The sequence below is a fragment of the Hemibagrus wyckioides genome, linkage group LG17, assembly GCF_019097595.1.
Source record: "Hemibagrus wyckioides isolate EC202008001 linkage group LG17, SWU_Hwy_1.0, whole genome shotgun sequence".
Lineage (NCBI taxonomy): Eukaryota > Metazoa > Chordata > Actinopteri > Siluriformes > Bagridae > Hemibagrus > Hemibagrus wyckioides.
Genome location: NC_080726.1, coordinates 13,596,814 through 13,620,745, shown reverse-complemented (window position 1 = coordinate 13,620,745; position 23,932 = coordinate 13,596,814). Strand labels below are relative to the sequence as shown.

Here is a 23,932-nt window from a genome sequence, read left to right as displayed (position 1 = left end):
AAGTCTGGCTGGATGGATGGCTGACTGGCTGGATGGATGGATGTAAAACTGGCTTGCTGGATGGATGGATGAATGAATGGCTGACTGGATGGAAGGGTGGATAGATGGATAAATGGACGGATGGATAAATGGATGGGTGGATGAAGGGCTGGATGGATGGATGGATGGATAAATGGCTGGATGGAAACATGGCTAGACTGCTAGATGGATAAATTAATGGATGTAAGGATTAGATGGATGGATGGATGAATGGATGGATGGAAGGCTGAATGGATGGATGGATGGATGGATGGAAAGATGAATGGCTAGAGAGATGGATGGGTGGACAGATGGATGGGTGGATGGATAGATGGATATATGGCTTTAAGCTTGCAAGACCGGACATATTCGCCACAAATTGCCTAATGCCGTATTTCCTCTTCCTCACACTGGCAGCTACAAACCTTCTCATTTAAAAGGCACTAGAACAGAGAAAGGTGTGAGTAGCCAAAGATATTTTCCAGTGACATTCCCCACTAATTGCTGACACCACCCAGAGCTTCTTATAAGCAGAGAGGATATTAAACACTAACATAAGAGAATGGCGTAGCCCCTTTTTGAAGGCATGCCAGCAAAGGTGAGGGTATATCTAATTAGGTTTACTCAGGGATCTCTGACAGAGAGGCGTGCTGTATGTGAAGCCGCTGGAAATTGCTGCCATTATGCTGCAAAAGGCCAGAGCAAACTCAGCTAACCTTTTTGTGATCTAAAGGAGCTTCTGTGGATCAACACTGCTTATATTGTTTACACTGCCTCCGCTACATTATTGCCACACTTCTTGCTCACATTAGCACAAAGTGGATATCTTGGAAAGGACGGAAGGAGAGATTAAGGAGAACTGATTGGAAGACAGTTCCTTCATGTTTCACAGCTTGTTCTGGGTAGAGCCCAGGAACAAATACAGCTTTGTGTTGGGATTAACTCACTACAGATATTTTGTTGCTAAGTAATTACAAAAGTAAGTTTCAAAAAAAATAAAATAAATAAAAATCTCTACTGTCTAGATACTGTCTATCTACTAAATACTTATTTCTCATTTTTTCAGCATTAAAATTTTTTTTTTAAAGTTTTAATAAACATGAGGTTTTTGGAATTGTTTTTTTTATTTTTTCAAAATTTGTGATGCAACTTGTAGAGATTTTTGTGCCTTTTTTAGCAGAAAACTAAATTAATTGGTGAAATTGTAAGCACATGATTCTTCTTTTAATCTCCTACCAATGAAGACACACATGTAATTACTTGATAGCTCTACTCATGTTTGATGCCTGAGGGGGCTTTGGCTCGCCTGAATGCGTGTGATGACATCACATGATATATCTTGTCCCAAATCTGTAGAAAATCTGCAGTAATTTTGAAACTTTTATAAGTTTCTCTAAATATCATGGCATTTGCTTGATTTTCATCCATTTCAAAATCGTGAAAGTCTTAGGTTCAAAAGGTTCAGAAGATGCTGGCGCTGGTACAAGCTCACGTTTCTTAGCCGTAATACAGTCCTGGGATTTTGAGTCTGCAGCAGTGACACAATCACACACTGTGAAATCTACCCAGAGAGCCACTGTTAATAATGTAGTCCAGCAGAACACAAAAACCTTCTGCATTATAAAAATTACGCATGATTTAATATCAATATTATGCAACATTAAATGCCTGTTTATGGCTTAGTTTAAAACACTCAGCATTAAGTAGCCTATTTGTGAAGTTGTTACTCTGCTCACATAAAACTCAAATTACAGGGCGAGAAATGCTCAGAGATCCTTCAAGGTCAGCTGGAGTGAACAACAAGCAATTCCTCCTCTCCTCCTCTGCGCCTAAAATGTGAAATGTTTTGCCGTGCTGCGACTAATCGAGCTCTAATTGCCGACGGGGGGAGCTGGAGAGTGAAGGGCATGGTGTTCTCTACAAGAGCTCGACTCGAGCAGATACCAGAGAGCTAGAGAGAGGGAGGGAGCGGAAAGGAAAGAGAAAGAGAGTGAAAGTGAAAAAGATCAGGAGGGAGAGGAAAAAAAAGTCAGGACGAGAGGAAAGAGAAAGGAGAGAGCTCACCCAGGAATTACTCTTTCTGTTCGTTTCCTGCCAAGCCTCCTCTTCAGCTCAATCACTCCATCAGCGCGACTCTCGGCATGTTCCGAGCGTCTGATAATCACGGCGTAATCAGAGTAAACAGAGGGGAACTGCATTTCAGACGCAGACACTTTACAACTTAAACAGCCTTAATGTGGTGACTAGAGAGAAAAATAACATCTTTCTTACAGAACAACTCTTCACAACTGAGTCAAGACTATTGTAATCTATCTCCTAAAAACATTATGGCTTCCTGTATATTGTAAATGTGCTTTTAAGTGAAATCCTGTTCCAGTACTCATAACCTTTTACCCCACCAAATGCTTTCCATTTGACATAACAGATAAGAAATGTGCATGTCACAGCAAAACCGTTACCAACCTAAGCCCTTAACAGAATAACTCTCTAAAAACACACACGTAAGGACAGACGGTAATTTTATCACTGATGCAGTGACAGGCCTTGCTGTTGATGGCAGCTGTGATAGGTCTGTCCCCTAGCAGCCCGTTCCCGCTAAGCAGATTAAAATAATTCCTCTCTCTCTGTCTCTGTTCCAATATGTCACCAAAAACAACCTCCTGCACCTACAGGAAACATCCTACTGTCAAAATCCAACCTCCTGCACCTACAGGAAACATCCTACTGTCAAAATCCAACCTCCTGCACCTACAGGAAACATCCTACTGTCAAAATCCAACCTCCTGCACCTACAGGAAACATCCTACTGTCAAAATCCAACCTCCTGCACCTACAGGAAACACATTACTGTCAAAAAACAACCTCTTGCACCTACAGGAAACATCTTACTGTCAAAAAATAACCTCTTAATAATCCTACTGTTAATAAACAACTTCCTATTTATACAAGAAACATAAGTCTACTGTTAATAAACAACTTCCTATTTATACAGGAAACCTGACTTACTGTCAAGAAACAACCTCCTGCACCAACAGAAAACATAATACAGACAAAACACAACCTTCTATTTATACAGAAAACATCCTACAGACAAAATACAACCTCTTGCTCTACAGGAAACATTCTATGACAAAACACAACCTCCTGTTTATACAGAAAACATCCTACAGACAGAACACAACCTCCTGTACTCACAGAATCATACAGACAAAACACAGTAAATCATACAGGAAACATTGTACTGACAAAACAATACCTCTTAACCTTATCCTCTCAACCTACAGACAAGACACAACCTCCGGTTTATACAGAAAACATCCTACAAACAAAACACAACCTCTAACACCTACAGAAAACATCCTACAGACAAAACACAACCTCCTGTTTATACAAGAAACATCCTACAGTTAATAAACAGCCTCCTATTTATACAGGAAACATCCTAAAGACAAAACAAAACCTCTTGCATGTACAGAAAACATCTTACTGTTAAAAAAAAACTACCTCCTACACCCACAGGAAACATCCTACAAACAAAACACAACTGCCTATATCAACTGCTTATATCAAAAATATCAACTTCCTGCACATACACAAACAGTACATCCTACAGTCAAAAAAACACCCAATTCATCTATAGGAAACATCCTACAGACTAAACACAACCTCCTGTTTATAGCAGAAACGTCCTACAGACTAAACACAACCTCCTGTTTATAGCAGAAACGTCCTACAGACTAAACACAACCTCCTGTTTATAGCAGAAACGTCCTACAGACTAAACACAACCTCCTGTTTATAGCAGAAACGTCCTACAGACTAAACACAACCTCCTGTTTATAGCAGAAACGTCCTACAGACTAAACACAACCTCCTGTTTATAGCAGAAACGTCCTACAGTCAAACAACCTCGGGCACAGTAAACATCCTAGTGTCCATCAACAATAGCCTGACCTTCAAGTCAAATAATTTTATGGCTGCACCCTGTGTTCTCTGTACCATGCTAATTCATAAGCTTTAGACAGTCATGCAAATCAGAATTACTTCTGAGTCTACATCCTGTAGAACGGCTTCAAATCTGATTTAATGATTCAAATTATTTCACATGATTCCTGATTCATCAGTAGATTCTGTTGTTTCAGAAGCTTCATGTAAAAATAACACAAAGTCCAGTTCATATGTACTACGGGAATAAGAAATACTCTTCAGTTCCTTCCTAAGTCACATTTTTCCTGAACTTTTTTTGATTCCACACTTTACTTCTCTCTCTCTCTCTCTCTCTCTCTCTCACACACACACACACACACACACACTGCTTCTCTCGCTGGAAACAGACAGCACTCTTTCAGTGGATTTCAACACATCATTCATTATTAGCTGATGCTGAAATATTTACAGGTGTGGAAATCCATTCATGGGTTGTGCAGGATGTCAAATTATGTAGAGCAATCACATGAGTGCACACACACACACACACACACACACACATTATTCCATTAGCATGCCAGAAAAACCTCATATTATCAGGATTTCTGCATGATTGCCTTCTAAAATGTGACCTAGTCTTCCAGTTACAATAATAAATAAACCACGTTTTATCTATTATACATAAACAAAGGTTAGACCAATGCCACATGGCAATGATCCAAAACACATGAGTAAATTAACGGCTTGAACAGAAAACAGTAATCGGCGTTTAGTATGATCCGCTTCTTGATGAACGGTAGGATGAAGTATAATCTCTGGTGCAATTTTACACTGTAGACTTTGATTGCTTAAAGTATTTAGTTAATAATAAACAATATACAATGTTTTATTTCTTAGAGGTTAAATGGCCATGCGCCAAAAGGTCAAAAGGTCATGTTCATGTTGGATTACATGTACACAGAAGAAGAGGAAGATGATGTTGTTGAATAAGATGATGAGGAAGAAGAAGAAGAAGAAAAAGAAGCAACAGAATCAGAAGAAGAAAAAGAAGAAGATGAGGAAGAAAATAAAGAAGATGAGAAAGAAGAAGAAGAAGAAGCAACAGAATCAGAAGAAGAAAAAGAAGAAGATGAGGAAGAAGATAAAGAAGAAGATGAGAAAGAAGAAGAAGAAGAAGAAGAAGCAACAGAATCAGAAGAAGAAAAAGAAGAAGATGAGGAAGAAGATAAAGAAGAAGAAGATGAGAAAGAAGAAGAAGAACAAGCAACAGAATCAGAAGAATAAAAAGAAGTTGAGGAAGAAGATAAAGAAGAAGAAGAGGAGGAAGAAGAAGAAGAAAGAAGAAGAAGAAGAAGAAGAAGAATAAGATGATGAAAAAGAAAAACAAGCAACAGAAGAAGAAGAAGAGGAACAAGAGGAAGAAGAAGAAGAAGAAGAAGAAGAAGAAGATGAAAAAGAAAAACAAGCAACAGAAGAAGAAGAAGAAGAGGAAGAAGAGGAAAAAGAAGAAGAAGAAAACAAGCATCAGAAGAAGAAGAAGCTTCTTTACACACCTTCACATTTTCTCAAATTATAGGAAATATAATAAAAAAGCATTATTAATCATAACAATGATATCAGTGCTTTCGATGCCTTTAAAGTATATTAGTGTAAAATTGTCTCTGTTAAAATATTATACTATTCATTTGGCTTTCTTTATAAGAAGCTTGCTGTCCAAACAGCACGTGTAAATAAAACACCACAGCTTAATTTATTCTGTAGGATACTTTTAGCTAAGCTAAGTCCACTTACTCATAGATGGCTCTCAGGCACACGCTTGCTTATTTGCATAGATTCGGCTTGTTTCTGTAAGCTCTGACGAGTGAATCAGTGAATCAGAGTCCATTCCTGTTAATGACGTTAACTCTTTCTAGCAGAGGTCAAAATATTGCATTTGTGCCTGTTTTGTGGTGTCCGTGTTCAGCACTGAGTCTCTGTGTCAGGTCACACTCACAGTGGTGGTTAATGACTCATATGAAAGGAGACTCTCAGGGGTTTAAGAATTTTTCTCTAGCCTAATGGAGGTAAAAAACGTCTCACACTGAAAGCCTACAGTGTCCTGACTAATTTTATATCAGACTTGCGGCGAAAAAATAATTCATTTGTTTATACTGAATGAAAAAATTCCCATTTCCATTCCGCCGGCAGACTGGAACTAATAGTAGAAAGGGTTAGGAATTGTTTGGAGGTATATCAGGTTTACTACAGCGTCATTCCTTTCTTTTAATAAAGCACATATGTAAGCATAATCATGCTTGAATCCATGAAACAGCTGAGAAAAATGCAGGAAGGTGAACAAGCATGACATACGAGACCGAGGATAAAAAGAAAGTGTGAGCCAAACATGTTTATATTTCCATTTTAAATTAACGGGGAGTCTGTAGACGGCTAGGCAAAACCGGCAGGTGTCTGACACTGGGTGTGGGTGTACATCTACCGCCGACTTTAGCCACCAGTCAGGAGGTTGTATAAAACACACTGCAAAATGAAGCGCCTGGCTTCATATCAGACCCTGTCATTCTCACTCTCACTCACTGTGTGAGACCTTGGCTCGATTCGATGTTCTTTCACAGGAGGAAACAGAGAGAGAGGGCACATGGAGAAACAGCCTTTTAGCAGTTGGCTTGTCTGTAACCTCGGACCTGAAGGACAATGTTGAATAGCTGTGTAGCAGACAGAGAGGCTGCTCAGGATTAGAGAGTGCATAGCTCTTCTCTCTCTCTCTAAGAATCATAACCAAAAAGATCCATGGTGCAATAAAATAAGAATATAACTCTTTCCTAAGTTTCACTTCCTATTATTCTCTCTCTCTCATCACTGCTCTGTTTACCTGCAGCAAAACAAACTAAACATCCATTCAAGCGTTATCTTCAAACACTAGTTTTATTGGCTCTCAGCCCCCCCACCACCACCACTACAGTCCAGTTGGCCGGTTAATTCACTGGAGGCTCCAGCCACATGCAGTAATTGCTGAGAGCCTATTAAAAACGGTGACCTTACAGAACCTCGTTTAGCTGCCAGCGCTAACGGAGGGGGAATTTAACGAGGGCGAAGCGGCTAAACAAAGAGACAATCGCACATATTCCAAATGCCAAGTATAAAAAGTGAAACCGTATCCGCAGGCGGCGATGTGGCACACGAGGGTCTGTAATGGAAGCAGCTCGTCTCCTCCTGCATTGTCTGCGCTTGGTGTTGACCAGCTGAATGCTGAACAGCCAGGAGTTCATTTCTGACCCACCACAATGCTACTCCTCAGATCAACGATAAGCGAAGCATAGTCACCCCCCCCCATGTTTCGATCAGTGCCCAAGGTTAAACAGGCCCTTCACCCTTTGCTGTGACCGAGTCGTCCCCTCTTACTGCACCAGCTCTGCCTGCTGTTCCCATGCACATATGCACACCAGCCCCAATGGGAGTATTTATAAGAGTAGAGCACACATGCTAGCGAGGAGGCAGAGGAAGACGGAGAGCCGCTGGGGTTTTCCACCATGGATGGAGAGCAGGAAAGTGGAGAGTGTTTGTACAGCACTCTGTAAATCTCACTTCTCATTTGACACTCTGATCTGCGTTTAATAACAGCCAAAAGTCATAAAGATGCAGCAGAGCTTTGCTTTGTTCACACTGTGTTACAAGATGAACTTGAACTTGACATTTCGATGTGTGCTGGGGTTTTTTTTCCTCCACCAAATGTTAAACAGTGAAAAAAAAGCATCCTTTTGTGATTAAACACCCACATCTCGTTTTTTAAGTAAAGCTCAGATATTCAGAGCTCTGATTTTCCGCTTTCCTGAACAGAGCTTTTCTGAAGACACTATATAAATATTACACAGACACACATCAGGAGCCAACATCAACTACCAGAGAACTGTTATCTCTATAAAACATGAAATACAATAAATATAGCAACTTGTTACTTAAGAGCAGTGTTCAGATGGCTATATACTTCCTGCATAAGCTTTTTATTACAACTGACATGTACTGAATACATATTTAGAAAGGTTTAATCTCACAGGGGTCAACTGTCATAAAGACTTCTGTCACAGTTTGCGTTTAATAGTGTTACATGCAAACTACATAAGCTCTGTATGACAACTGGCATAAGCCTATGAACACATTTATGTTTACTCAAGAAGAAGCTATTTTTTTGTCATGTTTTCAGAAATGCTTTCTTTGTATAACTTTGGAAGTTGGAGTCAGAACACAAGGTCAGCCATGATACAGTGCCCCTGGAGCAGAGACGGTTAAGGGCCGTGCTCAAGGGCCTGACAGTGGCAGCTTGGCAGATCTGGGGCTTGAAACCCGACCATCTGATCAACAACCCAGAGCCTTAACCACTTGAGCTACCAACTGCCCACTACTATACTATATGACCAAAAGAATGTGGAAGCCTGATCATCACACCAAACCATGTCCTTACAGACCTTCCTTAATGAACATATTGGGCTTTTAAGTTTCAGTAAAAGGAAATTTTAATGTTAAAGCATACAGTACAAAGACATGCTGTACAATTCTGTACTGGACAGTTCTGGCAACAGGTGTGATGGTCAGGTGCTTATATACTTTTGATCATACAGTGTATGTGAATGTTTATTAAATATTATTAACTAAATATTTTTAGTATTTAAAATAAAATATACACCAATCAGCCATAACATTAAAATCACTGACAGGTGAGGGTGAGGTGAAAGGCATTGATTATTACGGGGTGGGATATATTAGGCAGCAAGTAAACACCCAGTTCTAGAAGTTGCAGTGTTTGAAGCAGGAAAAATGGGCAAGTGTAAAAATAACTTTGAAGAGGACCAAATTGTGCTGGGTAAGATGACTGGAGCAACTCCAAATCAGCAGGTCTTGTGAAGAGTTTCCGGTATGCAGTGTTTAGTACCTATCAAATATGGCCCAAAGGAGGATGACTGATGAGCTGTTGACAGGGACATGGGCTAAGACTCACTGATGTGCATGGTAAGTGAGAGCTAGCCTGTCTAGTCTGATCCTACAGAACAGCTACTGCGGCACAAATTGCTGAAAGAGTTAATGCTGGCGGTGATAGAAAGGTGTCAGAACACACAGTGCATCACGGCTTGGTGTGTATGGGGCTGTATAGCTGCAGTCCGGACAAAGAGCCAATGCTGACCCCTGTACACTGCCCAATGCATCTATTGTGAACATGTGAGCATCAGAACTGGACAATAAAGCAACTGAAATTGTGGCCTGGTCTGATAAATCACTTTAACATCATGTAGATGTTACATGAGAACATGTGTTTGTCACTTTTTCTGGGGAAAAGATGGCACCAGAACGCATTATGGGAGGAAGGCTAGCCCTTTAAGGTGGAGCAGCTTGATGTTCTGCTAGTAAATATGTCCTGACGTCAGTGTGGATGTTACTTTGATATGTACCACCAACCTAAACACTAATGCAGGCCGAGTACACAAACCAAGTTCATGGGACAGTGGTACCTCATATGGTTAAGGCTCTGGGTTGTTGATTGGAGAATTGGGGTTCAAGCCACAGCCCCAGGATCACCAAGCTCCACTGTTGGGCATTTGAGCAAGGCCCTTAACCCTCTCTGCTACAGGGGCACTGTATCATAGCTCTGACTCCAACTTCCTCAGCTGAGATATGTGAAGAAAAGAAGTCCACTGTGCTGTAATGTATGTCCACTGTGCTGTCCAATGTGCCAATAATAAGGCATTGTGCCCTCAGTTCTTCTTCTTCTTCTAAAGTACATCCCTTCATGGCAATGGCATTCTCTAATGTCAGTGGCCTCTTTGAGCAGGATATTGCTCACTGCCACACTGCAAACAAAAAATAGTTCGGGAATGGTTTGAGGACCATGAAGGTGTTGACTCTCCACATTCTCCATATCTCAATTCGATGCAGCATCTGTGGGATGTGCTGGACAAACCCTTTGATCCACAGAGTTTGCACCTTACAAGACTTGATCGGAGCTGTTTGGGGACCTACACAATAGTTGCCATGTGATTTTAATGTCATGGCTGACTGTTGCTACACTTTCAATAAAGAGCAAAAATTATTCTAGTGGATTCAGACCTGTTAAACATGTGTAACCCTGAAGTCAGCTTCCTCCTTCAAGACTGAGAAAAGTGGGCAGAAAAACAACATGAAGACACGGCGTCCTTTGGCCACTCCAAAAGTACACAGCACTTTAAACTACTTAACAGTCATTCCAACACACAATCTCTGGCCTGTTCATTCCTCTGGAGGAAATACAGATATATAGTACGAGTGGCCAATAAGCTAAAGTGGAGTCGTAAGAGAAGGGATTGTATATTACTGAAGCCTGTAGGCATGAGTGTACCGGGTCGGGGAAGCATTCCTTGCTGTACGTGTGCAGGTAAATGTCGAGATAATCAAATCGAGGCGATTGATTGGTTACAGTGAGCACACCAAGCTTTTATTGGGCCACATTAGCCTTAACCTTGAGGGCCACATGTCCTTGAAGATGTAATGCTATAATGTAGCATAGTGTGCAAAGTATTCTTAGGGGATAATACTAGCTTTAGTGTCTGTAAAATAGAGCCATGAGTTACAAGCTAAGCAAAACACAAGGACATGGGACACGGTGATAGCATGCAGAAACACGTACACACACAGTCAGTACCAGTCAAAAGTTAAGGAAGGTTGTCTTTTCCATATTCTTAAAGTCCTACTGAAAACACGCATTATATAATCTTAGGGTATAAGGAATTAAGCGGGGATACAAAAATGTTCAACAAATCAAAGAATATAGAATTGTAGATGCTGTGAGAGTAGATTCGGTGAAACACTGCACATTGCACATGCTTGGCATTTGCTCAAGCAGATTCAGGATCCTGAGCCATCTGCTTTCTTCAAGGGTCTTGCAGTCCTCTCATATACCAAGTATTAGTTTGCAGTTTTCCTTGTGTGATAAATGAAACCTGCTTGTTTTGAAATAAATTCATATATCGGCATCAAATGAACTATTTATGTTTTCCCTAGAAACACTTTCCAAGCATAAAGCTTTACATCAAAATGTCTTCTCTGTGAATAAATTTTTACCTATATTCAATTTGACTGGTACTGCCTGCGCGCACACACACACACACACACTTACCTCTATGCCTATTTGTAGTTTTATCAAACATAAGCATGGCATCCTCTACCTGAAAGAGAAGAGAAAAAATATTAGTGTGTAAACTCTGGCTGTCAAATTCTTCTAAAAAAAATGATATTTGACTTTTAATTACATAGAAGATATAGATCCAGATTTATTTGAATATTAAACATGAATATGAATATTACTGTATTAATAACTTGATGCTGCAACAGACATGAGGCACAAACATAGACAGTGTTGAGTTTATTATAAATCGAAATGCTTCAGATTTAGCTTAATAATGTCTTACAGGATCTACACACAAAAAAACTCACGAAAATTCCAGAGGCATCCTATTCAACATACTCTCGCTGGCCACTTTATTAGGAACTATACATGCCTGCAGTTATCCAGTCAGTCAATCACAAGCCAGTATCGCAATTCCCAAAAACATGCAGCTAGACATCAAGTGCTTCAGTTAAAGTTCACATCAAACACCAGAATGTGGAGAAATATAACCTCAGTGACTTTGACCGTGACACGGCTGTTGGTGCCAGAAGGGCTGGTTTAAACACAGCAGTCTCTAGAGTTTACACAAAGTGTTGCAAAAAAACATCCAGAGCAGTGCGAAGAGAATCGCCTGACTGGTTCGAGCTGACAGGAAGATGGCAGTAACTCAAATAATCAGCAAAAAAATCATCTTCCACAGATCATGCTGAACCTTGGACATCATGTTGAACCTTGAGCAAAAGACCACACTGGGGTCCAGTTTTGTCTGTCAGAAACAGGAATCTGAGGTTACAGTGGTCACAGATTTTTTTCTAATCTTCTAATCCTTAATTCTGAACATTACAAGAAGCCCTTGTAGCTCTTGTATCTGCATGACTGCATGCACTGCACTGTTGCTACATGATTGGCATTCGAGTCTGAAATGTTTAGGTATTCGATGTGTGAATATGAAAATGCAAATAAAACCTGATCAATTCAATTTATTCTGACATGCCTGCAACACCCTCGCTTATACATTGCATCCAGTCACATGCACACACACACGCCTAAGGAAACATATAATGCCTGTGAGCAGTCTGAATCCAACAGGAGTCTGATCGAAGGAGCCTGGCAGGTCACCCCACACACAGTGACCATAACACAAACACACACAAATATCCATATGAAAGTGGATGCCGAGGTCCCGCCTGCAGCCTTGAGAGCAGAGTAACCCTAAAGCAGAGGATGCAGAAGCAAACACCTGCTCACAGAGCCGTCAATCAGCGGCATAACAAAGAGTGAAGCCGCCAGGCTTAATGCGCCTCATCAGCCTCAATCATCCCCAATAAGAGTCACTCTGACTGGCACACACACTCAGACTGATGAGAACTGTTATCCTCCACTGCAGAAGACGAGTGCGACTACCGCACTAATGCATATTTATGCTAGTCTATCACATTAAACCTGCTCTACAGACCAGAAAAGCCTCGAATGACTCAGAAATGACCCCGAAACTAGACTCTTCAGTTCTACACTGTTTTTGTTAGGTGACAAACCTAAGGCCTAAGAACAGGCAGACTCCCTGCTTGGATCTTAAGACTCCCACAGACCAGCAGGTCCACCTTTAGAGAAATGCCATGATGTGAGGGAGTACGCTCCCTTGGCATGCTGCCCTCAGTGACAGTCGCTAGGTAACAGACCCCGAGCAAGCTGTGTCCTGGTTTGTGCAAAGTGAGAGAAGATACCTGTGACTGGGGCTGCACTAATGCCAGATAGAGAGAGACAGAGTCAGAGCCGGCTTCATATTTAAGTGTCGGTCTCTATAATGTGCTCAGTGTCTCTCTCTCTCTCTCTCTCTCTCTCTCTTTGTCTCTCTCTCTGTCTGGTTCAGGTTCAGAGGACTGTATCACCCGTCACTGTCACAATATCAGTGCAAACAAATATTACAGCAAGCATTGTGGATTTCCTTCTCCTGTGTGTGTTTACCTGCTCCGACACGCTGTCAAAGAGCACAACACACGTACAGCTGCACAAGTTTAGTCTTTTAAAAGTAAGCTCAGGTTTTTCCAGATGTGAAGCCCATTACCTGCACATGCTACAGAGCAGATTTGTCAAATCCGATTAAAAAAAATTTAATAACAGATAAAAAATAAAGATAGATAGATAAAGATTCAATAAAACATGATATTTCATTTGAGTCCTAATGAATCTACACATGATTGTAATATACACAAAACAAATTTCTGTGTTTACATTTCTGGTGACATTTATCTTCAAATATTTAAAGATTCTAAATTCAGGCTATATCTCAAATAGCTTAGCATCACTATGTTCACTAAACAAATGTTATGTCTTAGTAGAGCTAGAACTAGTGTATAGGTAGTGTATCTGTTAACGAGAACACGGTGTCAGATTATTGCACACACAATATTACACAACATCACTATTAGGACTCAGATATTATATTCATTCATCTTCTGTAAACGTTTTATCCTGGTCAGGGTTGCGCTTGATCCGGAGCCGATCCCTGGAATACGCATAGGAGGGGATGTCTATATCATGTGTCTCTACACACACACACCCACACACACACACCTTGAGGCAATTTATCTTAGCCATTCCACCTTCTCATAGGTTTTAGCAAGGTTGGAGGACACTGGAGAACACAGAGGACGTGGGAGAACATTCACAGGAAGTAACTGGAGCTCAGCATCCTGGAGCTGTGAGGTCAACGCTATCCGCTACACTACAACACCGCTGTCATTTATTCTATTGATGATAGATAAAATAATGTGGAAATACAATAACAAACAGCATGCATTTATTCAAATCCTTTCTCCTACTCTAAGCCACACAATCGGCTTAAAATGAGGCAGTAAAAGTCCGAAGATATTAGAGAGTACTGATCTTTCTGCTCTATCCAATTCCCAGGCACATGATTAGTCATACACAATACCTTCACCTACACAGGAAAGGACATATCACACACGTCTTTTCTGCTGCTGCGGCCCTGAGATCGCCTTGAGCCATTCGTTTGAGATGAACTCCTCCTTCCAGCATCCAGTAGATTGTAGGATAAAAGCTTTCTCGCACACACGCACACACACACATACATAGACACACACTCTCACAAAGATTATGCAGTGTCTAATCTCTGGCCTGTATAAGAGAAAGGCCTAAAGGATAAAGAGCGTCTCCTCTGTATGTAAGGGGGCTGAGCACCTCTAACAGATAAGAGCTTTCTGTATACTGAGAGGACAGGAAGAAAAAAAGCAGAGAAAAAGAGATTCTTGGAGAGCGTGTCTGTTAAACAGCGATTCAGGGAAAGGCCTCTTTGGTGTTTACCTGATGCTAATGTGGCTAGCAGAGATGTTGGCGTCGCATTGGAAATGGCCCTGACCTTTACTTGTTAGCTCTTGTGCCGTTGCTCACAGCTCAGAGGGGGTCAGAGTCCGAGCCTGCTGCACGCCGATCGATGCGGAACACCACTTTAGTCAGCATTTGCACCAGCCGTCGTGCTGAGCTCCCTTACAGTGCAGAGATGTGGTGAGGAATTAATTAGCCGAGTTTTGTGGACGGAGAGGAAAAATCAAAAGAGAGGACGGGAGAGGTAGCAGACGGCAACACTGGAAAAGCCCGACTGTTCGCACACTCCATAGTCAACACCATTAAAAGCGCCTATGGTGGTCAAGCTACTTCACCATTAAACCCAATTATCATTAATTGACCGAACAGGCGGCACCTTGGCTGTTGATTAATACATAGCATATGACGGGGCACCGTGGCTAAGCTCCATCATAATGCCTCTTTTATAGCAGACAAAGACGTGGCAGGCCTGCCAGAGCAGCGATAAAACCGCCTTTAAATGTAGTTTGTGAAACTGAGGTTTCTCTCAGGCTGAAATTTATGTCTCTTATTAGCAGGGGGCTAAGTGTTTCCCCCTCTGAGACACTGGCCTTTATGGGCTCTTAGTGCTGGACTGTTATGAGGTAAAACTCAGTCCAGGCAAAGTGAGAACCAAGAAAGTGCTCGTATAAAATATAAAACAATAACAAACGCTGGAATTATTTCCATGTGAACTGTGACCTTCAGCACTATATCTGCCAAAAGGATGAAAACCGTGTCTGACTCAGTGTCGCTAAATAAATCGGAGAAATCTGTCCAGAGTCACGTGTCACTCATGTATGTTTCCCGTTCTGTCCGTTTCCTCACCACTGCCTTAGCAAACTTACTGTATCAGACTGTCTGATCTCCTTCAAGTAAGCAATCTAATTGGAAATTCAGCTGGACCACTTTTTTTTCATTAACTGCCACATGTATCAGCAGGGGGACAGGAGGGAATACCTGCCAGAGTCAGCACCGGAAACGTGTTTACACACAGCCGATAAACGCAAAAGGCAATCTGAGACTTAAATTCACACGGCCACGGGAGAGAGAGAGAGAAAAGCCGCGTCCCGCCACCCGCGTACAAGCTAAACCTCCATCAGAGTGCAGGGGAAAACATGCAGCCCTCCTTTTCTCCTCTTTTCCACCTGTCAGACAAACACAGACGGACACGGGGCAGGAGGCAGAATTCCTCAGAACACGCGAGCGCAAAATTTTAATCAGACTTTTTGAATTATTTATCGCGGGACAAACACAGCCATATGCTCTGAGACGGGAAGCATTTCGAGGTTGGGAAAGAGCAAGCTTCTGATTTTTCTGATGAGTTTCTCCAGAGTGACAGCAGTTTAACAGCGCTCTGATCACGTGTGTGCTGCATAAGGACCAGACGAGATCGGATACTAATGTACAGAGAGGAAGAACATACTGAAATACAGGAAAGGGTTTTTTTTTTTTATTAAAGAAGCATGTACAACACGTGTGCAACGTGTTTGTTTTAAAGAATAAAATACTAATAATGAGTGTAATCACACACACAAAAACACACACAATCACACAAAACCATGTTTGTCCCTATGAGAAACTTATTTTTGATTATTTTGGCTCTTATAACTGGTTAAATCAAGACATTAAAAAAAATATCAAAGCTTTCAGATATCTCTCCTGCACACACACACACACACACAATGTCTAGCAAAATATCAGAGTAAAGACTGAAGTGAGAAATGAGTGTACACAGCTCACTTGTGTTTGCGTGAAGCTCTCAGTGTCCTGTTAGCATTGAGAAAGCTCTAACATTTAACATATATGTGTGTGGGGTGGTGGGTGGATATGTGTGGATGGGTGTGTGTGATGGGGTTTATGACGTGTGTATGTGTGTATGGGGTATATCTGAATTCGTGTGTATGTACCACAGATTCAGAATGACACCTACACACCAATTCAGTGTTGGGGGGATAGGTGGATGTGAGGTGGATGTGTGTATGGGTGTGCGTGAATATGTGGATAGAAATTAAATTTGTCATATGTTATTATATCCCATCCTTGGAGGTCGGGGTCAGAGCGCAGGGTCAGCCATGATACAGTGCCCCTGGAGAGGTAAGGGCCTTGCTCAAGGGCCCAACAGTGGCAACTTGCTGGTGCTTGGGCTTGAACCCCTGATCAACGACCCAGAGCCTTAACCACTTGAGCCAACACTGCCCCATGTACACTATATTGCCAAAAGTATTCGCTCACCCATCCAAATAATCAGAATCAGGTGTTCCAATCACTTCCATGGCCACAGGTGTATAAAATCAAGCACCTAGGCATGCAGACTGTTTTTACAAACATTTGTGACCCCTGATCTCAACCCGATAGAACACCTTTGGGATGAATTAGAGCGGAGACTGAGAGCCAGGCCTTCTCGTCCAACATCAGTGTGTGACCTCACAAATGCGCTTCTGGAAGAACGGTCAAAAATTCCCATAAATACTCTCCTAAACCTTGTGGACAGCCTTCCCAGAAGAGTTGAAGCTGTTATAGCTGCAAAGGGTGGACCGACGTCATATTGAACCTTATGGATTAGGAATGGGATGTCACTTAAGTTCATATGCGAGTCAAGGCAGGTGAGCGAATACTTTTGGCAATATAGTGTACGTGTGAATAGGTGGATATATGTGGATGGTTGATGGGTGTGTGTGAGGTTGATATGTGCGATTTGGGTGGGGGGGGTAGGTGTGTGTGTGTGTAGGTGAATAGATGGATACATTTGGATGGTGGAAGTGTGTGTGTGTGTATAGGTGGATAGATGGATACATGTGGATGGTGGAAGTGTGTGTGTGTGTGTGTGTGTGTGTATAGGTGGATAGATGGATACATGTGGATGGTGGAAGTGTGTGTGTGTGTGTGTGTGTGTGTGTGTATAGGTGGATAGATGGATACATATGGATGGTGGAAGTGTGTGTGTGTGTGTGTGTGTATAGGTGGATAGATGGATACATATGGATGGTGGAAGTGTGTGTGTGTGTGTGTGTGTATAGGTGGATAGATGGATACATGTGGATGGTGGACGTGTGTGTGTGTGTGTGTGTGTACAGGTGGATAGATGGATACATGTGGATGGTGGACGTGTGTGTGTGTGTGTGTGTATAGGTGGATAGATGGATACATGTGGATGGTGGACGTGTGTGTGTGTGTGTGTGTGGATATAGGTGGATAGATGGATACATATGGATGGTGGAAGTGTGTGTGTGTGTGTGTATAGGTGGATAGATGGATACATGTGGATGGTGGACGTGTGTGTGTGTGTGTGTGTGTGTGTACAGGTGGATAGATGGATACATGTGGATGGTGGACGTGTGTGTGTGTGTGTGTGTGTGTGTACAGGTGGATAGATGGATACATGTGGATGGTGGACGTGTGTGTGTGTGTGTGTATAGGTGGATAGATGGATACATGTGGATGGTGGACGTGTGTGTGTGTGTGTGTATATAGGTGGATAGATGGATACATGTGGATGGTGGACGTGTGTGTGTGTGTATATAGGTGGATAGATGGATACATGTGGATGGTGGACGTGTGTGTGTGTGTGTGTGTGTGTGTGTATAGGTGGATAGATGGATACATGTGGATGGTGGACGTGTGTGTGTGTGTGTATATAGGTGGATAGATGGATACATGTGGATGGTGGACGTGTGTGTGTGTGTGTGTGTGTGTGTGTGTGTGTGTATAGGTGGATAGATGGATACATGTGGATGGTGGACGTGTGTGTGTGTGTGTGTGTGTGTGTGTACAGGTGGATAGATGGATACATGTGGATGGTGGACGTGTGTGTGTGTGTGTGTGTGTGTGTGTGTGTGTGTATAGGTGGATAGATGGATACATGTGGATGGTGGACGTGTGTGTGTGTGTGTGTGTATAGGTGGATAGATGGATACATGTGGATGGTGGACGTGTGTGTGTGTGTGTGTGTGTGTGTGTGTATAGGTGGATAGATGGATACATGTGGATGGTGGACGTGTGTGTGTGTGTGTATAGGTGGATAGATGGATACATGTGGATGGTGGACGTGTGTGTGTGTGTACAGGTGGATAGATGGATACATGTGGATGGTGGAAGTGTGTGTGTGTACAGGTGGATAGATGGATACATGTGGATGGTGGACGTGTGTGTGTGTGTGTGTGTGTGTATAGGTGGATAGATGGACACATGTGGATGGTGGACGTGTGTGTGTGTGTGTATAGGTGGATAGATGGATACATGTGGATGGGGGACGTGTGTGTGTGTGTGTGTGTGTGTGTATAGGTGGATAGATGGATACATGTGGACGTGTGTGTGTGTGTGTGTGTGTGTATAGGTGGATAGATGGATACATGTGGATGGTGGACGTGTGTGTGTGTGTGTGTGTGTGTGTACAGGTGGATAGATGGATACATGTGGATGGTGGACGTGTGTGTGTGTGTGTGTGGATAGATGGATACATGTGGATGGTGGGTGTGTGTGTGTGTGTGTGTGTGTGTATATAGGTGGATAGATGGATACATGTGGATGGTGGACGTGTGTGTGTGTATAGGTGGATAGATGGATACATGTGGATGGTGGACGTGTGCGTGTGTGTGTGTGGATAGATGGATACATGTGGATGGTGGGTGTGTGTGTGTGTGTGTGTGTGTGTATATAGGTGGATAGATGGATACATGTGGATGGTGGACGTGTGTGTGTGTGTATATAGGTGGGTGGATGGTGGACGTGTGTGTGTGTGTGTGTGTGTATAGGTGGATAGATGGATACATGTGGATGGTGGACGTGTGTGTGTGTGTGTATATAGGTGGATGGTGGATGTGTGTGTGTGTGTGTGTGTGTGTGTGTATAGGTGGATAGATGGATACATGTGGATGGTGGACGTGTGTGTGTATAGGTGGATAGATGGATACATGTGGATGGTGGACGTGTGTGTGTATATAGGTGGATAGATGGATACATGTGGATGGTGGACGTGTGTGTGTGTGTGTGTGTATAGGTGGATAGATGGATACATGTGGATGGTGGACGTGTGTGTGTGTGTGTATAGGTGGATAGATGGATACATGTGGATGGTGGACGTGTGTGTGTGTGTATAGGTGGATAGATGGATACATGTGGATGGTGGACGTGTGTGTGTGTGTATAGGTGGATAGATGGATACATGTGGATGGTGGACGTGTGTGTGTATATAGGTGGATAGATGGATACATGTGGATGGTGGACGTGTGTGTGTGTGTGTATATAGGTGGATAGATGGATACATGTGGATGGTGGACGTGTGTGTGTGTGTGTATAGGTGGATAGATGGATACATGTGGATGGTGGACGTGTGTGTGTGTGTGTGTGTATAGGTGGATAGATGGATACATGTGGATGGTGGACGTGTGTGTGTGTGTATAGGTGGATAGATGGATACATGTGGATGGTGGACGTGTGTGTGTATATAGGTGGATAGATGGATACATGTGGATGGTGGACGTGTGTGTGTGTGTGTGTATATAGGTGGATAGATGGATACATGTGGATGGTGGACGTGTGTGTGTGTGTGTGTGTATAGATGGATACATGTGGATGGTGGACGTGTGTGTGTGTGTGTGTATAGATGGATACATGTGGATGGTGGACGTGTGTGTGTGTGTGTGTGTGTATAGATGGATACATGTGGATGGTGGACGTGTGTGTGTGTGTGTATAGATGGATACATGTGGATGGTGGACGTGTGTGTGTGTGTGTGTGTGTATAGGTGGATAGATGGATACATGTGGATGGTGGACGTGTGTGTGTGTGTATAGGTGTATAGGTGGATAGATGGATACATGTGGATGGTGGACGTGTGTGTGTGTGTACAGGTGGATAGATGGATACATGTGGATGGTGGACGTGTGTGTGTGTGTGTGTGTGTACAGGTGGATAGATGGATACATGTGGATGGTGGACGTGTGTGTGTGTACAGGTGGATAGATGGATACATGTGGATGGTGGACGTGTGTGTGTGTGTGTGTGTGTACAGGTGGATAGATGGATACATGTGGATGGTGGACGTGTGTGTATAGGTGGATAGGTGGATAGATGGATACATGTGGATGGTGGACGTGTGTGTATAGGTGGATAGGTGGATAGATGGATACATGTGGATGGTGGACGTGTGTGTGTGTGTGTGAGGTTGATATGTATGAATGGGTGTGTGTGTGTGGTGGGGGGGCAGGTGTCTGTATGTGTGTGTGAGGTTGATATGTGTGAATGGGTATGTGTGTGTGTGTGTGTGTGTGTGTCAGTGCAAATAAACACACACCTATCAAACACAAACAGGACTGAGGTGGAAATGGATATTCAAAGGCTAGCCTCAGTTGGCTGAGGGGCCGGAGTGGACGAGGGGAGATATTTATTTGCATAACAGAATTGGAAGCGACTGCTGGCACACAATCGGATGCCGTACCTCCCACACACACACCCCGCAGCCTCTGACCCTATCCCCTGTCTCCCTCTCATTCTTCATTCTGTATTCTGAAAGAAAAAGAAAAATCAATCGGTCCTTTCCTTCCATAAAAGAATCTGGTGATGTGGCATGTTGTTTTGGTGAGAGAGAATCCCTCAGAAGGAAATCTCTGCTGCAGAGGGTTAGAGCAGGAGAGTGGACCAGGGACGCCTCCTCAGCCAACAGGTCTACTGCTCTTAATCTGATGTCTTCAAATACAGTACAAACAGAAAGGAAGCTATTAAAGAAACCCAATTTTAGACATTGACCTTGTTGTGACCTTGACCCTGATTGGATCAGTTTCCAAAATCAAATCAGTTAAAATGATAATTCTGTAGAAATCTATAAACGTCAGCTGCTTGTTCTTAGGATACTGAACTAAGGAGAATGTGGGATGGATGAGGAGACAACAAAAAATACAATGCCACCGTAATCTGGCTAGATGGAAAACTGGACTGGCTACTGCAAGCGCGCGTGTGTGTGTGTGTAAATAAATCATATCAGCATATTCATATCATCAGTCATTGTACTGTATTCATATGCTGTATTTTTTAAAATATATGTTGTCCCTTTTTTTCTCTGATCTATACTAATATAAGCTAATTCCATTTTATTTTATTTTAGATTTAAATTCTAATGTTGTTTCTATTTATAACACAGTCGTAAAAAGCTTTTTCATTGCATTATGTATGTGATTAATGTCATTTGAATTTGAAATCTGTGTGTGTGTGCGTATTTGTGTATGAGTATGTCTGTGTGTGTGTGTGTGTGTTTTTCTCAGAAAGAAAGAGAGAGAGTACAGTATGTGTGCATATGAGTGTGTGTGTGTTTGTGATTGAGTGTATGGACTAACACTTCATCTAGGGCGTGTTCCTTTCTCTGCTCCTCTGACGCTAGAGCCACTGATGCCCTGATCATGATAAAGCAGTGTGTATAGACAAAAGATAAAATGATATACCATCTTCGTTCTGACGTTTTAAAAATATAACATTTTAAACACAGTGTGAATGATATTACTGTAATGTAATCTTTCATTCTTTGAGCATGTATGGATTTACAAACCAAGCACTGAGGAGACAGTAAACAGTGCATGAATATAGTGATTATTAGGTTTGAAGTTCAATCATTTCACCAAAACAGAATTGAATGATGCACAATAGCAAAATGTGTGTTTTTACATTTACATCTCACCCACATGTGTCTTCCCCAAACTATTACCACAAAGTTGCAAGCACAAAATAGTCTTCAATGTCACTGCATGCTGTAGCCTCACAGTTTCCCCTTACTAAAACTAGCCCAAACCTGCTGCAGTATAGCCCTGCCCCTGCTCCACCAAAACACAGCTTGACAAAGTTAGTGTGCAAGAACTCGAGTGACCCGCACAAAGCGCTGACCTCAACCCCACTGAACACCTTTGGGATGAATTAGAACACTGACTGTGTGCCAGAGCTTCTGGTCCAACATCAGTGCCTGACCTCACTCATGCTCTTGTGGCTGAATGAGCACAAATCCCCACAGCCATGCTCCAAAATCTAGCTCAAAGACTTCCCAGAAGAGTGGAGCTCATCAGAACAGGAAAGTGAGGGAGCAGCTCTATAGTGGTTTTGGAATGGGATATTCGACAAACAGATCTGGTTGTTAGGGGATGTGGTAGCTTAGTGGTTAAGGTGTTGGATTACTGATCGTAAGGTTGTGAGTTAGAATCTCTGGTCCACCAAGCTGCAATGCCGGGCCCCTGAGCAGGGCCCTTAACCCTCAATTGCTCAGTTATATAAAAATGAGATAAATTGTATGTTGCTCTAGATAAGAGTGCCAGAAATAATGTAAATGTTATGGTCTGATTGTCCACATACTTTTGGCTGAACAGGGGAAAAAATCTGGTGTTTTTCTACTACATGAAGGGTCAGGGCCAGAAATTTAAAAAGGAGAGAGAGAGAGAGAGAGAGAGAGAGAGAGAGAGAGAGAGAGAGAGAGAGAAAGAAATAAAGAAAGTAGGAGAGAGAGAGAGAGAGAGAGAGAGAGAGAGAGAGAGAGAGGGAGGGTTAGCCTCAGAGCTGCTCCCCATCTAAATGAACAGGTCTGGAGAATGGTGCAGTATAGGATTTACTCCCTGTGCATTATCAAGTCTCTGTCACTCCACCACATCACCCTGACGAGGGAAGGTGGAAATGTATGTAAATCTGCTCACTTAAGTGACAGCCTAAAGATGGGAAACAGATGAGATTAGGTACTGACGATCTTTTTTTTTTTTTTCCCCTCTTGCAGGCAGGCCCCTGATAAACTCATTTATGCCCTTAAACGTTTAATTACCAGAACCATATCACACCAACACTGCATTCAGGGCTTTAGACAGAAATCCTGTCTAAATCCAGGCGTATCGTACTGTCTGTCAGTTTGTGTGAGGGGAGCAGAGGCATTAATCAGATTTCATTTGCTCTGAAGACATTAATTATTGTGTGGAGAAAGACAGCAAGTCGACATGCCTCTAATGATCTAGTGTTAGCTTAAGAAGAATCAGAACTGATGTTTTCATGATAATGCATCATTCTCGCCGAATGTTACACCAGCTCTTAAAAAGGTCGACTCGGATGCACATCAAAAAAAAACAAAAAAAAAAATGATATAACCACTTGTCTTTAAATAGCACCTTCTAAACCAATCACGTCTAGCATCATAGTACGTTTATCTATACGCTTCTTAGTTTTGTGAAAAACAAACTGACAAACAACATTAATTCATGATGATTCAAGTCATCCCAGTACCACACACACACACACACACCAGTAACGATTAAACATGTAGAATTATTAGCCCCAATGCTGATATACCCAGGTTCTGAGTTTCTATAAAGCTGTTGCACAAGTTCTCAGTGAAAGCTGTTACAGCTCATTCTCCTTAACACACATTAACAAAACCTAATCAGCAAACATAAAACCTTCCCTTTGTTTAGCTCTGGGAATAAAGAAGCCGTTTGGCTTAAACACCAGCAGAAACAGATCGTGTGCACACACAATACA

At 42.2% G+C, this 23,932-nt stretch overlaps 1 protein-coding gene across 11 annotated transcripts in view; it reads right to left on the bottom strand.

Moving 5' to 3' along the window:
* msi2b (musashi RNA-binding protein 2b) overlaps positions 1 to 23,932 on the bottom strand; it is a 246,492-nt gene that overhangs the window by 99,754 nt on the left and 122,806 nt on the right. For all 11 annotated transcript variants that reach the window (XM_058413320.1, XM_058413327.1, XM_058413323.1 and 8 more), the window contains exon 7: positions 11,084 to 11,132. In XM_058413320.1, the coding sequence (XP_058269303.1) occupies positions 11,084 to 11,132 (49 nt within the window). The remainder of the gene's footprint in view (positions 1 to 11,083; positions 11,133 to 23,932) is intronic.